This window comes from Centroberyx gerrardi, chromosome 10 (genome assembly GCF_048128805.1).
Source record: "Centroberyx gerrardi isolate f3 chromosome 10, fCenGer3.hap1.cur.20231027, whole genome shotgun sequence".
Classification (NCBI taxonomy): Eukaryota; Metazoa; Chordata; class Actinopteri; order Beryciformes; family Berycidae; genus Centroberyx; species Centroberyx gerrardi.
This window is the reverse complement of record NC_136006.1, coordinates 13,237,636-13,255,178: the sequence shown is the minus strand read 5'-3', so window position 1 is coordinate 13,255,178 and position 17,543 is coordinate 13,237,636. Positions and strand designations below refer to the sequence as shown.

The following is a 17,543-nucleotide window of genomic DNA, read 5'->3' as shown; positions in this document are numbered from 1 at the left end:
GCAGGCTCACTCATGCATATATATTGGTTCATACACATGCATGTGGCGCTACACACACACACTCACGATGGCAAGCACAAACACTCCCACAACCTCAATTTATATGTGCCCACAGGAATGAAGGTGTGGGGGGGGATGCAAAGCAGGCGGACGCACACGTGTGCAGGCACAGACTGTTTCCACCGCAATATGTATCAGCCCACTAGGGAAGGTGATGGGAGCGAGGAGACGCTGACATACATACAAACAAGCCGTCAGTCAGTCAGCCAGACACATACACACACATGTCACATACGTACATACATACATTCATGCACACCATGTACACCAACAGACTGAGAATGGAGCAAGGAGGAAAGTGGGTGGATATGTGCACACAAGCATGCACACAAACACAAACACACCCACGCATTACACACACCTTGTAGTGACTATGGGAAGCTAGTAAAAGCATGCACCTTAAACAAAGAGTTGATTATGCATATAGACACCAGGTGCTTCACTGATATCACATCGACTATTAGTTTGAACATATCGTCAGGCCATATGGTGCTGCTTGTATGTAATGATGAAACTAATTCTGTATCAGTAAGCCTGTCTGTCTGTCTGTCTCTCTGTCTGTCTGTCTGTCTATCTATCTATCTATCTATCTATCTATCTATCTATCTATCTATCTATCTATCTATCTATCATGTCTACCTACCTAATTCTCCCCATTCTTATCCCCTCCTTCCCTTTCTCCCTCCTTTTCTCCCTCCTCCCCTCTCTCTCTCCCTCTCTCCCAGACATCCATGAGGAGGGGGGTCAGCGGCCGGTGATGGTCTATGTCCACGGTGGCTCGTACACAGAAGGCACCGGAAACATGATGGATGGCAGCGTGCTGGCAAGCTACGGCAACGTCATTGTCATAACCCTCAACTACCGCCTTGGAGTACTGGGTAAAATAAAATATATATACAGTATATATGGCATATATGTAACTTGGTGGACACTTAAGCACTTTATGGTACCATGATATGAACTTTTAGAATGGGTGGCCTCCCTATCCCTTGCAGTGTTAGTGCCAGATTCTACCCAATGTGCTATGCAGGACATGGCAGTGTTATTGCCATGCTCTAACGATTGAGCTACAAAGAGAATGGAACCCCTAACCCTGTGTTAAAGCATAACTCTGGCCATTTTCTCCATCATTTTCCATCATACCGATTGATTCTGACCAAACTCTCATCAATTGCTTCACTGTGGAGCCACTTACATCTTGCTATTACAGAGCAAGCAATTGATGTGTTGAAAAAGACAAGCTTTGGATGCTTTTGGGGATGATTTTTGGAGAGTCCATTGGCCCTGTAGGACTGTATCGGAGAGCCACGCACCTAGCAAGACGTAAGCAGCCATATACTGAAGCAATTGATGAGATTTTTATCAGAAAAAGATGGGAAAATAGGGTCCAGGTTGAAAATGGCTGGAGCTGTGTTTTAACGCCATGCTCTACCCTTTCAGATACAGCAGTGTCAATGTAATTACTGCCAAAGAGCGCTGGGTATACTGACATTATCACTGCCCAATCACCTACTTATGGTCATTCACTTTATGATGGGTGCTAGGCTAAAGGACAATCAATAATAAAGGGACACTGAATAGAAATGCAGTGTACACACAGTCCTTAACATCACAGCTGCATTTAGGTTTGCGTTTTGGTATAGTATAGAATAGTAGAATAAGTCAACATTCTCATATCACTGTAGTAGTAGGTAGCCTGAGCTTAAATAAAAAAAAACATGGCGAGACCACAATAAAAAATAAACAAACAGATAAATAAATAAAGCTAAAACAAAAACTGTAAAAGAATAGATGGATCTCATGTTAGAGGCTGAGGAAACTAATAAGAAAATCAAGAGGAGGTGGTTTGGGTCGGGGGGTGAGGTGAAGCCTGAGGAGATGTATTTGCAGTCTATGACATGGTCAATCATTAGGTCGATAAGTGCCGGGCAAAAAATCAGCAGTAGATAAACAGAGCCCACACACTCCAACTCTAGTTTGATATTGATTACCTTTTGAGTCCACTTTTGAGTAAACTTGACCTGCAAAAGACATTGCATCTTCATCATCAATCACTAATGTAATGTAATAATAGAAAATCACATTCAGTGTTGGTATTTTTTATTTATTTTTTTCCCGCTGTGGGTTATCTATTTTTCCTTTCATTCAGTGACACTTTCTAATTAGTGAAGAAAAGTGCTGTAAATTAGTGCCGCTGTCACTTTTAACTCAAATTTTGCCGTTTTGTACTTTTTCATTATTGCATAGAAAATTCCAAGCGTTTTTCCTCAGTTCCTGAAAATTTGACTCTTTGGGGATATGAGCTTTACACATGACAGCGTCATAATTGTAAAATTTGTTTTTTATTCATCAAGTAACATTTCATCTTCAGGATCAAATTTATATTTGATCCTTATATTTTTATATATAGATTGTTTCATCCTTCAATGGGCTATACAATGTGAAAATCATTAGTGAGATGTTTTCACCCGGAGCAACTTTTTGTATTTTGAGTGAAAACATGTTTAGTGTAGGTGTCCCTAGTGGGAATAAATCCCCATAAGCTATTTTTTTCCACTGCTAGCATCAGCTCAAATCTGATCCTTTTCACCTCTATGACTCACATCTTTTTCATTGCTCTCTGAACAAGGAAAAATCTGATTCCCCGTGGTTTTTCCAATTTTAGACAGTTATGAAAAGCTCATGTCCTGAATGAATAGAGTGTCTTAGACCACTGGCATTTAGGCTTTGTGTCTGGCTGTTAGATCATGGAGATTATGGAGCCGGGGAGTGGCCGCAGGAGAAAAAAAATTATATTTCGAGGCCAACATTTACTACAGCGAGGGCACAAGATGGTATTGCGTGCGCCCAAAATAGAACCTGTGCCTTCGTATTGATTAAGTCAGGTGCACAAGATGCATATCGTTCCCTCCGTTGGGTTAATTCATGCCCTCTAATTATTTTGTGCCCACAATTTAATAATTCATGTGAACAAATCAGTTAACATGTGCCAGTAGTTTAATAAAATGTGCAGACATTTTTTAAGCATGTGCTTGAGTTAGCTTATTCACCAAGTTTCAAACTGATTTTACCCACATGACATAATTAGTTGAATTTACTTGATTGCATTAATTTATTTTGTATAATTAGCCTGTTATTTTGTAGAATAAAGATATATTTAAGGCCTTTTATAAGGTAAAATGGATATAGATTCATTAATCAAGATTTACTTGACGTAAAAAAACACAGCGGATGAGTTATCAAGACACTTACTGCTGACAACACTTGCGATGCAATGTGTTATTGTTAGCAAGAAACAATTGACAAAGATATTGAGCGCTTCGCAGAGTTGAGCAATGTTGTGAACTTAATAGTCAGTCAGTTGCAAGGATATGTATCAGTCAACACTTGAAGCTCTCTAATACCATGACTCAGTAGATGGGTTTGTGTGGCTGCACTCATTCTATGAATCAACTTATTAAAGAGTTATTACACATATTTTGTACCTATTTGCATGCTTTTCATGCAACTCAGGCATGTTTTATATATCGTGTGCACACAATAGCATGTTTTCCCCTATAGGAAGGCCACTTGTCTGCTCCTTTAGGAGATAATTACACAAAGCAAGATTTGACAATGTAAGGGAGTGGCATCACTAGAGTGGAGTGGCCAATAATGGTGGCTGACGGCTCATGAAGCCATAAGTGAAATGCATGTCAAAAATGGTCTACTCAAAAAATATTGATTTGAGTTCATATCCGAGCTCTCTTTTACTATTTTTAGAGGCTTTTTGCCAAAGGCTTTTACTCATTTAATATGGCATATATGTACGTCCCATGGGTGAAACAAAAATCCATTTAATTCTGGCTGTGTGCATGAAGCCTACTTCTAGAACTGTAATCATATGCTGAACGTACTGAGCAACACAAAACCAATCCTGCATCCTTCTTTTCCTCTTCCTCTTCATCTCCATCCTCTCTGTTTACACTACCTCCACTATGACCATCGCCACCATCTTCATCATCCTCATCATCATCCATCATCAAGAGTGGCAGCATCTTCATCCTCCTCCTCCTCATCATTATCATCATCCTCAAAAATGAGGTGGATGTGCGAGGTGAGCCCACATATTTGGAAAACAGCATAAGACTATATACAATTAAACCTTGCTACCATTTGGGAACGGAACACGTTTCTTGTTAAAAAACAGAAATAAATCGAAACACTGGCCCAAAGCTTCCTCCGAAAACAAAACATACACATGATGGCACGCTGAAACTCTCATTACAGTCTAATTTGCCAATGATATGCTATTTTTGCATGAGAGAAAATTCCAACAAACGCACGCAATTGATAGAATGTATTATTTTAACAACGTTGCATTTCTTGCTCATTATATGTGTTCAGTAGCAGTTTGAGGTTCAGAGAAATGAGCTTCTGCAGTAATGAGATATAGGGGAGTGAGCCATTATTATGATCCTTTGTGTTTCTTAACAACCTCAGCAGTAAAGGGAATAAGGGATGGCTGCTGTGTAACTGCATGTGTGTGTGTGTGTGTGTGTGTGTGTGTGTGTGTGTGCGTGTGTCTATGTGTGTTGTGTGCATGTCCAAGTGTGTGTGTAAGCTCATGTTCGCTCACAGGAATGTATGCATGCGCAGTGGCTGATTTGATGCAATTTAACGAGAGGGATCGTAGGGGAGGTAAACAATTTCCCAATAATTTTCAACCTAAAATCTAAACAAGGGGTGTGCATATTTGATGTTAACAGTGGGGATGTCATCCGTGCAGCTCCTGCCAAATCACCTCCCTGTGTGTGCCTGTATGCATGCATATAGTACTGTTGTGTGATGAAACCCTTATATCTGCAAAAAGTCACCCAATAGGAAAATAAAACCTAACTTATTCAAATCGACACCCATTTATTTTTAAATGGGTTCCTTGGGCCCTATGGGTTGCTCAACCCATTAAGGAGTATTTAAACTTTAATTTCACGTAAAAACATGAAAATCCTTAAAATTGGAAATTATGTTTTCAGTCATTAACTGTGAAAGCCCACATATTTTTTTATCACACACATGTAATAACAAGTCTCTCTCTCCTCCTGTAGGGTTTCTGAGTACTGGTGATCAGGCGGCGAAAGGGAACTATGGGCTGCTGGACCAGATCCAGGCTCTGCGCTGGGTGAAGGAGAACATCGCGGCCTTTGGAGGAGACCCAGACAGGGTCACTGTGTTTGGCTCTGGGGCCGGAGCCTCCTGTGTCAGCCTGCTCACCTTGTCGCACTACTCTGAGGGTAAGCGAAGGCCACGGACTAAAAACCCTATTAGACCTACGGTGTTTTATTCAGCCTATCCTATGTTGCAGGGGTGTGGAAGAGTTTTTGCACTTTAACACCCAGGGAACTAATCAAACTGTAGCCTGTTGTATTGCTACATATAGATAGGATAGACAGACAGACAGGTAGACAGGTAGGTGGGTAAGTAAGTAGGCACTTAGGTAGGTCGGTGCTAAAAAAGCTAGGGCATTTAGGTTAATGGAACTTTTGAAGTCTCCAGTGATTAAGCTTTCTTTCCTGGCCTTAATTCAGTTAATAAGCCATATTACAGTAAAAAGCCTGCTGACCTCCCTAAGCTTGAGCTCTAACCATGTCCCATTATCCTGAGCCTATCATTTTGAATAATGCGTATTTATATTTTGAATATTTTTTATTTACTGTGGGTATGTGTTTGTTCTGCATCATCTGTTTATGTGTGTGTTTGTCCGTGTGTGCATCCATGTATGCCTGTGTGCATATGTTTGCGTATCCATGAATATGTATGTGTGTGCACGTGCATCTGTAAATGTATGCGTGCGTGTGCCTCGATGTGTATGCAATATACATCCATGTATATATCTGTATTCATGTGTGTGTTCATGTGTGCCCCAGACCTGTTCCACAGGGCCATCATCCAGAGTGGCAGCGCTTTAGCCAGTTGGGCCGTCAACTACCAGCCCAGCAAGTACGCCCGGCAGCTAGGCGAGAGGGTGGGCTGCGGCATCGACGACAGCACCCAGCTGGTGGCCTGCCTGCAGGGCCGGAGCTACCGCGAACTCGTGGAGCAGACCGTCACGCCGGCCAAATACCACACGGCCTTCGCCCCGGTGATCGACGGCGACGTCATACCGGACGACCCGCAGATTCTGATGGAGCAGGGAGAGTTTCTGAACTACGACGTGATGCTGGGGGTCAATCAGGGCGAGGGGGTGAAGTTCGTCGAAGGCATCGTGGATTCCGAGGACGGGGTCACGGCCGAGGACTTTGACTTTGCTGTGTCGGACTTTGTGGATAGTTTGTATGGATACCCAGAAGGCCGAGACACACTGCGAGAGAGTATAAGGTGAGTGTGTGTGTGTGTGTGTGTGTGTGGAATGTGTATGTATTAAACCTGCAATAAGCGATATCAGACTTCATAACCAATCCTGAAACTAATGTGTGCTATGTGGAGATTTCATTGAGACATAATGAACACACGCGGACTAGCTGTGTTGCTGTTTTCACCTCTTTTCTAAAAAAGAAAGAAAAAAATTCTCGTAATGGTGGAATCAATGAATCGATGAGTTAACTTGTTAAACTAGTAAACTTGCTACCTACCTCTTCACTTGTCATTGTCACCAGTCAAAGTGAGACTGGTAACTGGCAACACTTCTCCGTAGGTACGGTTAGCTTGGGTATTAGCATTTATGCATGGTGCTTTGCAATGTATGTCCTTGATAGGCCTCCGTAGTGCAGTGGCTTTGCTGTGCTTTATTTACAAATGTGTTGCGGTTTCTGTCAACCTCTAGTGGTCAGAATATTTTGCTTATTGCAGCTTTAAGTATGTTGCGTTTGTGAGTACATGCATTTGACTATGAGATTGTTACATATATGCATGCAATATACTGTATGTTTTTGCATAATTGCATTGGTAGATTGCTAAATAGATTTGGTGATAGATTGGTTAATTGGCTGACTGACTGATCGGCAAATTTTGAATTGATCAACTAAAGGTTCATGTACACGGACTGGGCCGACCGCGACAACGCAGAAACTCGGCGGAAGACTCTGGTAGCGCTGTTCACCGACCACCAATGGGTGGCGCCGGCGGTCGCCACGGCTGACCTCCACGCCCAGTATGGATCGCCCACCTACTTCTACTCCTTCTACCACCACTGCCAGAGTGATGCCACGCCCCCCTGGGCTGACTCCGCCCACGGTGACGAGGTGAGATGATGTCACACTATTGTGTCGCTATAGATAGATAGATAGAGCAGTAGAAATGGTAATAGCAGATACCAGACAATCAGGTTTGTATATTATTACCACTGTCATATTGCTGATGAGGGGAGGGGATGAAATGTTGTCATGCAAGACAGAATGACTGGTCGGGGGATTATTAACTCCGCCCAGGGTGATAAGGTGCAATGCTGTGTCAGATCTGGGCAAAAAATTTAGATGAATAATGTCTGAGAGATTTCAAAAATATTCATACTATTAATCAGGAGTGCTTGGTTTAGTTTACCTTGCAAGTACTGCTTCAATTTAATCAGTTCCAAGTGCTTACTAAGTCAAATCAAGCAATCCTCAAGTGGATGAAATATTTGAAATGCTTATGGAATTAATTTTTTCTGTGGGTCTAATTATGAAGCTGCATTATATATTAGTATATTTACTGCTACGGGGATCATAGTTGATAAATGGTTTTCTTCAGCATTTAATAAGAAAGTAAACGCTGTGTTGACCTGCTTTTCTTTTGCCTTTGTTTGTGTGTACGCTTGTGTGCACTGGGTTGCGTGTGTGCACTGGGTTGTTGTGTGTGTGCATGTGTTCGTGCTTTGTTTGTGTGCATGTTTGTGTGTGTGTGTGTGTGTGTGTAGGTGCCCTATGTGTTCGGCGTGCCCATGGTGGGACCCACTGATCTGTTCAACTGTAACTTCTCTAAGAACGACGTGATGCTGAGCGCAGTCGTCATGACTTACTGGACCAACTTTGCCAAGACTGGGTAAGCTATTAAACTTTAAAGGGTGTGAGACATTTATTTTGATAGGAAATAGCCATTGAGAGAATGTATTCATTTATCTATTTTTTTTTGTTTTACAAGAGAGCTACTTGTACAGAATCTTGGGAAAAAAAGACTCAATATGAAAACACATCTAAATGAGGAGAAAATAAGATATGTATAGCACAGGCAAGAAAGCAAGATAAAACAAAGCACAGCTTTAAGATGATTCAGTTTAATCTTTATTTCTGGCTTCTTTGACACATCAATCCTATTCTAATTTCTGCTATTAATTTCTAATCCCCACCCACATGTAGAAAATGTCTCATGACAACGTGTGCAAGCCAGGCCATTTAATCACATTTTAACATGTAAAAGAAAATGCACGGCTGTCAAGGGGAAAATCAACCAGTGTTTCTTCATCCCTTTCTTTCTTTGACTTTCTTGAGAGACGAGGTTTTGGCAAGACAATATGTTGTTGCTGTAATGTTGGACAGCTCAGTCTTGATTTTACAGCAACAAATCTCCTCCAAAGCTAGAAATAAGACAGCCAAGATTCAAATCTGTGGTGTCATCAAGAGAAACAGCATAGAGCTTCTCCATTGGCAGTGAATAGGAGTCTGACAATGCTGAGCCTCCCATTCATGAGTAGCTTAAGGTTCTGACTCTCAGAACACAACACTGCAACACTGTAACCATGACTTGCTGAAAAATGATCTGCTGGTTTGCTCTCCATTGTGACCACAACAGATTAGAGTTCCGGTTCTGTGATTTCTAGCTATTTCTTCTTTTTTTCCCATACTTACCCATGTATTTTTAATTTGTTGGACTAATAAATTGTAAAAAATATTTTTTTTTCAAAAATATGGATGTGAAGTCATGTGCCAGGGGTTAAGAGAAGAAAAGACAATCAGAAGACACAATTAAATTTTAAAGACAGAGTGTTGTTTTGATTATTGTAGTGTTAGAGATTAGCCTTAAGCCATCTCCCTATCAAGTTTCTCTATCAAGATAAGTAGCTTTTTAATAGCATAGAGAAAAAACTGTTTTTAAGAAAGACTATCTTGCATTTGGGATGGAAGATTAAACTCAGAGAATCAGAGAATTACTGCAGCATTAGAGGAGAAATATCACAAGTTTTAGAGCACCAAAAATAATGTGCTTGCAGGTGAAGGATAAATTATTATAGATTTTTTCTTGCTAAGGTCTTCAATTTCTGACCCGAAAACAGTACTTTAGACACAATCGTGAAAGCAATGAGTACTAGCCTCATTTTGGCAGAGTTCAGACGAGGCTTTTCTTCTTTGGACCTCGGCTGAAAAAGTGTAAGAACCCCTACTCGAAAAAGTCCTTGAGCAAAGTCAAGGTAATGTTCTAAAAGAAGGATGAAGCAATGTGCTTTTGACATCTGGAGCTCATTTTAGGTTAACTTCTACACTGAGTGGACAGCGTTCTCTTCTCTTCTCTTCTCTTCTCTTCTCTTCTCTTCTCTTCTCTTCTCTCCTTCTTCTGGAGGTTCTGGAGAGACGAGATATTAAATTAAAAGTGAAATTATCTGCCGGTGCTGCAGCAAGATAATGGCTAAAAAAATAAAGTTGTTACGGAATGGATCCATACAAAAACTTTGAAAAACTGACAATGTACACTGATAAGATGTACCTCTTATCTCTCTACTCTGACATGATATACAAGATAAAAGTAATTGTTGAGGATGGACCCTTTTCTGCAGTGCTTCAAGTGAGTAATTACTAGTAATTACTCCAATAGAGGCTCACTCCACTGAGACCTCTTTAGATTTACAGAGACATCTGCAGTCTAGACCTTGATCTAAATCACCAAAGAGCCCCCGCTATCTCCCAACATGCAGAATTAGGACAGTGCTCTCACCACATAGTTTGACTGTGGAATATACAAGAAGTCTTTTGCATGCAAGGCCATTAAGACAATCCCAGGCAAGTAAATTAAGTTTCAAGCCCACAGTCTTCATTATCATTACCACCAGTGCTGGCTGCAGAACAAAATCACCCAGGGAGCATGTGAAAATTTCAGTGTGCGTTTTAATTATCAATGGGGAACTTTCTGTGAAAAGAGATTTCACTCGAATGAGAGCGCATCAGATGGGGGGACGAATCTCTGCGGTAGCACAATATCAAAGGGACGATGTGATGCACCCTGATGTGTGTGTGTGTGTGTGTTTGTACGCTTGTGTGTGGGGTGTACAAAACTTCAATTCGTGTGTGTTTGTGTGCCCGCAGGTTTCTCCGCTAACTGCCTTTCTGTGCTGTTAGTATAGTGTTGATTGACAAGTGAGCACATAGATGTAACTGGCAAGTCTGTGAAGATCTGCCTCTGTTTTGTTCATGTCCTTTTCACTGTGGACAGAAATAAATCTGTAAGCAGACAGAGGGATAAATGCCTGCCTGTATGCGTCTGGGATGTGATTTTTCAGGCTATTATCACATGTTTTTGAACACGCACTCATCTCTAATGAAGAGTCCTGCTTTCATTTTTATGTTTGCCAGAAGAACACGTGTTTAGAGGGTTAAGAGGCAGTCAGATTTTCAGGTGTTGCATGTCTGAAATGTATTGTATTTTGTTTTAAGCGATCTATAAAGCGAACAAACAGGGAAAAAAACATGGATCACTGTATAAACATGTTTATTCAGCCACTGGTTTGTTTTGTGTTCCATGGATATCAACTGGAAAAGATATATGGCCAGAATGAGAGAGACCGAGACTCTTTTCATAGGAGGATATCCAGATAATAGAGATAGTGCAAGTCTTCAGCAGCCCTGTTAGAAGTCTCTGGCAGCGGATCTGATCTAAGTTCAATCATAACGTTTCAACTGGCCAAAATGTAGTCAGGATTTTGTCCTTTCAAAGTTGCCACTGCTGAGTTTTGTGTTGTGTTAAGCGATATATCTGGACTGTATTTTCTCTCTGTCAGACTGCATTCATCACTAGCTCTGTAGTAGAAGAGATTCAGCTATGGGCAAGTTTCTTTAGTCGCTGGCAATGATGTGGTGTAATAATTTTTTTTAGTGGCAAACCTAATTGTAGACTAAGTAATGTGTCAGCTATTGGACATTTGTTTTGTATTTACTTAAAAAGGGGTATGCTTTCCTGAAAAGTACATATTTTTGCATCAGCTCTGTTGTTTCACTTTATTTTTTCATCGGTTTTCAGAGGGAAGATTAGATTTTCCCATGTATTATTAAAATATGGGTGGAAAAGCTCAAAAGCATGATATATTGGTGTGTATACTTTCATTTTCATGCTCCTACATATTTGCGTTTGTGGAGTTACACTGTAGCATGAAACTGAACGCTTTTTGATTACAGGCAACAGTGGAATTAATTCCTTAATTTCGCTTGAATATGCTAAGATATAATCCTTCATAACATTTGAACTATATGTGGCAGAAACATGGGGTTTGGATCACTGCTTTTCAAATGAAATCCTCTATCATTTAAATGAAGTTTCACTGACCCATGAATGAAACCCTACATATTGTTTGTTGGACTTCATTGTTACTGTGGTAGATGCTAAGTGTGTGCTAGCAGTAACATTAGTTGTTAGGTTGTAGGCTACTAGTGAGCTTTATTGGTGATTTGATCATGAGCTAAGCTACTTTTCACTTATCTGATCATATCTCTGATTTGTGTGTTTTTCTCTTCAGTGACCCTAATTTGCTATGTATCTTTATGTATGTTAAGATCTATTTATGTGTGTTTGTATATCTGTAGTTTCTTGTCCCAGGGGCAATATAAGGAGGGATGAAAAGGAATGAAATCCCTTCTTGTTTAATGAAATGAACAACTCCCTGTGTGGGAGAAAAAAAAAAAGGAAAAATGTGAAAAAAATGTGAAAAAAAAATGGAAAAATGTGACTTGAAAACAACAATCGACATAACCAATATCCTCTCTGTGAATGTGCACAAATCACTCAAGGCGCGTCTCTCTCCTTCCAGTGACCCAAACCAGCCGGTACCTCAAGATACCAAGTTCATCCACACGAAGCCCAACCGCTTCGAGGAAGTGGCCTGGTCCAAGTACACCCCTAAAGAGCAGCTGTACCTCCACATCGGCCTCAAGCCCCGGGTCAGGGACCACTACCGCGCCACCAAGATCTCCTTCTGGCTGCAGCTAGTCCCGCACCTGCATCACGTCAATGAGCTCCTGCAGTCGGTGTCCTCCTTCACGCATAGTCCCTCTCCGCAGGACGACACCCCTTTTTCTTACACTAAGCGCCTATCCAAAGGTTGGCCTCCTAGTAGTACACGCCACCCGGGGTCACAAGGAGGCACCCCGCAGCCCCCCGAGCCCGCGCTAGGCCAGGATGGAGGGGAAAACGGGGTTCGCGTCCCTAACGAGGACTACTCCACCGAACTCTCGGTGACGATCGCGGTGGGAGCGTCGCTGCTGTTCCTTAACATCCTGGCGTTCGCGGCTCTTCTGTACAAGAAAGACAAGAGGCGCCTCGAGCATCGCAGGCCACGCCCACTTCCTCCCCCGAGACGTGACATCACACCCGCGGACGTCGCCGCCCACCTGCAAGGGGAAGGACTGATGTCATTACAGGTGAGTGTGAATCAGAGGGAGGGAGTATGTGATTGTTTTTTCTATGTTTTTGTGTGTGTGTGTGCGTGTGTGTGTGTGTGTGTGGGGGGGTACGTTAAATTTCACCACAGCTGAAGCAGATGGAGTGTCTGTGTGCGTGTGTGCAATGAGCATGAAGGTGTTCAAGCACATTAACTCCTGGGTCACAAGCCACTGCGGTTACTGAATTTCAAGTTAAATGAAAAATAATAATACTTTTTGCTCAGATGAATTCCATCCTGTTTAGTCAATTAAAATGCGCAGATTATAGGCTCTTCAATTCAAATGAAATCAAGCCGGATGATGTCGTGTGTGTGAGTGTCTGCATGACCTCCTTCCCTGCCACTACAGCAGCTGAAGTGGCGAGATTGAGCTCTTGCAAAGCACTCATGATCAACTTATCAACAGGCGTTATCGGTGATTGTGCGAGAATGTGTGTGTGTGTGTGTGTGAGTGTGTGTATGTGTTTTGATTTGTATGTGTGTGTGGGGGCGCTATGGCTTAGACTTAATACCCATTCCAATGCGTGGTACTCTTAGAAATTAGTTCCGGTGTGACAAGCAAAATTCGAGCATTTCTTTCGGTCTCTCACGTAGGTTGTTGTGATGCGTGGAGCTGCTGTTCATAATATTGATGAGTAAAAAGACCTTGAACACAGGCTGTTACACACTGAGTGTACACAATGGTCGTTAAAATAGTCGTTATGTATGAATGCATGTATGATTTTGATTGTTCTTATAATTTTTTATGAGAAATAACTCTGAAAACCACTTGAAAAGTACTTGAAAAATACTTGGAGATATTCATACACTATTCCAATATTTTATGTGTATAGATATATATAGATATATATATATCTATATATATATATATTTGTTTTTGTATTTGAGGAAACTTATGGAGATGGTGTCGTTTTGTACCAAAAACCACAATAAAAAGAGTTAGAAAAAATCAAGATATTTTAAAAAACAAAATGGTCTTCATCACATGGGATTTTTGTTGTGACCTAAGGTGCGGTTGGTAAGTAGTGATGAACCTAATTTTCCATCTCCTCTCTCTATCTCTCCATCTCTTTCTCTCTCTATCATCCTTTCACCCATCCATCCATCCGCCCTTCCGACCGTTTAAGGTAAAGCAGCTGGAGTGTGATGCGGCCTCAGCAGACGAGAGGAACAACACTCACCACCATCACACTCTGGACACGCTGGACGCGCTGGACGGCCTGGACACCCAGGACATCTACAGCACGCTGGACACCGTGCGCCTCACCTGCCCGCCCGACTACACCCTCACCCTGCGCCGCTCGCCCGACGACGTGCCCCTCATGACCTCCCTGACCCCGGGATCGCTACCCGTGACCCCCGGGTCGCACCCCGTCACCCCTGCGACGCCCATGACCCCCATGACGCCCGGATCGGTGGTGGGGATGAGGCTGGGCCACCCTCACCAGGGATACACGCACCACAGCCCGTATAGTAATACACACCTGCCGCACACACACATCGCCGCGCACACACACTCCACCACGCGTGTATAACCGCAGCAAGATACTCACACATGCAGAGACACGGTCGCCACACACGCTCATACTAAACTCACACACACACAAACACACACACACACACACACACACACACACACACAACAAAAGACTTAAATACCTCTACTAATTACCCTGCAGGATTGTTACAGACGGACAGACAGAAGGACATTATCAGTAACAGGATGGAAAGACGGACAGCTGTGTGTTGCATGTTGGGGAACTGAAAACGGAGAGGATCCTGGGAGTTGCAGTTCTATGCATCTGTCCGCTCGCCAGTTGGAACAAGACACCCCAAGGCAGCCATCAAACGTCTCGTAACGTGCTTTGGAATTTAAATCTTTCTGCTTTTTCTACGTCTGACGGGGGAGGACTGGCGTGGGAAAAGGGTCAGTTATGGGTCAGTTTACATCTCCTACCTGGACTGCAGAATAAAGCGGGAGCCGGGACTGAGCAGAGCAGACGCAGATGCAGAATGGAGCAGAGAAGTACCACACACAGACTGCTGATGTCAACTTGAACAACCTGTGAAATGTGAATGTAGCATTTTTTCCATTAAAAGATCAAAGGCCCTATCTGCCAAGGATCAAACTAAGCTGAGGAGAAAATAAATTTTAGAGAGCGATGGATATGAAAACAGAGGGAGAGGGGAAGTGGGGATTAAAAAAACAGCATGTGCGAGAGGAAAAGTTAGTCAGACGGTGGGAAAGAGATTAAGATTTTATTGAGAGGGATTTAACAGCTGTGAGAGCGAGGAAGAAGAAGAAGTGAGATAGAGTGATACGGAAAACAGGAAAAGAGAGAGACAGCCAAGGGAGAGAAATCCGATTCAGAAGAAGAAAGGGCCTCTGAAGCGGTTGCCAGACTTACTGAAGAATCACTCTAACCAGCTATGTGTTCAACTCTTGTAAATAGAATGGAAAGATAAAGATGATATATTATGATTTATAGCATTTACTGCTCTTGCATTAAAACATGACTTATTTAACCACATTATTGCTTTCATTTCAGATATTACTGTATTAATGTATAGATGTCCTGAAGCAAGGCTGGTAGTCTTTCTATCTCACCCACTGTAGTATGTACACAGTACCTTTATTTAAAGGCTATATTCGCTATGCACAGTCATTTCTATAATTCTGAACTATAAGCATCTAGGTACTTGTTTAGATTCTGTAGTTGAAGTATAGGACATTTTCCACACCATCCTGTCTGTTCGTTTGACCATTGGATGAAGAGCTAGTACTGTGTAGATAATGCAATATTGGTTTGATGATTGAACACCAGCCAAAACCATGACCCTTAACCCTTTACACCTAATCCCCTCCCTTCAACTGTTTTCTTCTCCCTATACCTGAATTAAAAACGCCTTACCCTCCGATCCCTAAAAACCTTAATCTAGCGTCTCCGCAAGTAGGGTTAAAGGTGGTAATGATTCAGTGGGTCCCTATAGCTGCAGGGGCCCCCCCAAAAAAGTCAGGAGTGCGTACTTGTATTCCTCTGATCTTTAAGCGCCCAAGTGTTACACCTTACCAGGGGCCCTGGTATTCCTAGGAGAGCCCCTGCCTGAACTACCTAATGCTGACAGAAACCTTGTCTCTGTCCTGTGAGGCGTCGACAGAAAGACTTGGGCCAAGTTGAGACGCTGCTCCTGTCTCCGAAACTAGGAATCGTTGGCTTAAAATCCGTAAAACAGCGCCCTCCACAATATCACCGTAACGAGATTCACAGCATTCTCGAAATCGACTGATATCTCCAAAGCCGTGTGGGAGGGTTGCGGTGCTAACATGGCTGCCATTGAAAATTACAATGGCCAAACTGTCTATTTTGGCTTCTTCTTGACCCTGATTGTCACCATAAAGCCAAGAACCTAGCCTACGCTAACCAACCCGCCAACCACTAACTCCTTTACCTTGATCCTAACCAATAACTCAACGTAACCAAAATCCAAGCGCCCTAATCCTGTTATTGTACCTATCCCGTATCCTGTTTTACCCTCTTTTTCTGACTCCTTTGCCTCGCCCTAACCCGTGTCCCACCCTACCCCACCTAGCCTTCTTCTAGCCTCGTCTGTCCCGCCGTCCAGCGGACAGTGAGGCCTATTTAACCTTCTCATCCTAAGTAACTTCTTCATGAGATATTTCAGTTGATTGTTTGTCAACCGAATACATGAAAAAGAAAGCTGAAAAATTGTGGATGGCAAGCAATGAACTTTTACAAAATGATATTAAAAAAAAAAAAAAACCTTTAGCGGATGTTTGATTGATTATTGATTATTATTTTCATATGGGTTTATTGACTCAGCGGATGGCTGGATTGTGTCAAGCATAAAACATTTCTGCTGCATTTTTGAAAAATAAAAATATCAGTATTTTACAATTTATGAGCGTTTTAAATGTCTTGTATGTCTTAATCCTGAGTATTTGTGGTATTTGTGGTTACTGTTCTCTTTTCGATAAATTTGGAGGAGAAGGAGGGGGTTGACTGCACCCTCCTTTTGTAGGACATAAAGGAGGTTTTACTATGTGTAGGATTTGCTAATCGATGTAGGCTATCTGTGTGAAATTAGCTGTGACAGTACACTCTAATACTAACAGCACCAGCAATGATCTATTATGTGCCTTCATTTGGTCCAATTTGGCAGTAGTTGGGCTTTATTTGCTGAGAAATCTCATGAATCCTTTCCAATAGACTAGACTGGTATGTTAGAGAATTAACAATGTTTAAATTCGACATAACCCATGTTCAGAAAATTCTATGGGTTACTTTCATCTTTAAATAAATTACACTTTATATATAGGCTATTGTACAAGAACTGAAATCACTACTGCAGCAAAAGCAGGGAGACATTGAATCATGAACCAGCAGCCCCTGCCAGCTGGCCAAGGAGACCCTGTGAGATGTGGACCAGTGTCCAAATTCATGGCCGAGTTCCAAAGCAGATTGATGTCTCCTACATTGTGTCCCTGCTCTAATCTCATTAACAAGATATGACTGCAGCTTATTTAATTTGTGGAAGGCAACACATATTTGAAAGGATTTCAAGTCATGACCAGGTGTTTTCTTTTATTTTTTATGCCAACATGCTGAAAAAGGGCAGTGAGAGGAGAGTGTAATAGTAGCCTACAGAATTGTTTCGCAAAATCACTGTAACTTTGCCATCTAAAACTTGCCATTTTGGTGGCCACAGCCACTTCGTCATGACTCACGTAGTCACAGAAACATTTTTATCCCACAACCTCACTGATCATTCTGGTTTTGTTTCATGGCTCTGTCTTGAATGGTTGCAAAGGTATTTCAGTAGATGACAGACATGTAAACACACAAACAAACATGTTAAACACAGTAGG

At 42.0% G+C, this 17,543-nt stretch overlaps 1 protein-coding gene across 1 annotated transcript in view; it reads left to right on the top strand.

The window, feature by feature from the left end:
• Positions 1 to 14,190, top strand: part of LOC139915811 (neuroligin-4, X-linked-like) — a 14,790-nt gene extending 600 nt beyond the window's left edge. Inside the window, exons 2-8 of the mRNA XM_071904524.2 lie at positions 786 to 938; positions 5,148 to 5,333; positions 5,967 to 6,417; positions 7,067 to 7,280; positions 7,934 to 8,058; positions 12,026 to 12,635; positions 13,783 to 14,190. Coding sequence (XP_071760625.1) covers positions 786 to 938; positions 5,148 to 5,333; positions 5,967 to 6,417; positions 7,067 to 7,280; positions 7,934 to 8,058; positions 12,026 to 12,635; positions 13,783 to 14,190 — 2,147 coding nt within the window. The remainder of the gene's footprint in view (positions 1 to 785; positions 939 to 5,147; positions 5,334 to 5,966; positions 6,418 to 7,066; positions 7,281 to 7,933; positions 8,059 to 12,025; positions 12,636 to 13,782) is intronic.
• Positions 14,191 to 17,543: the final 3,353 nt, after the last annotated feature.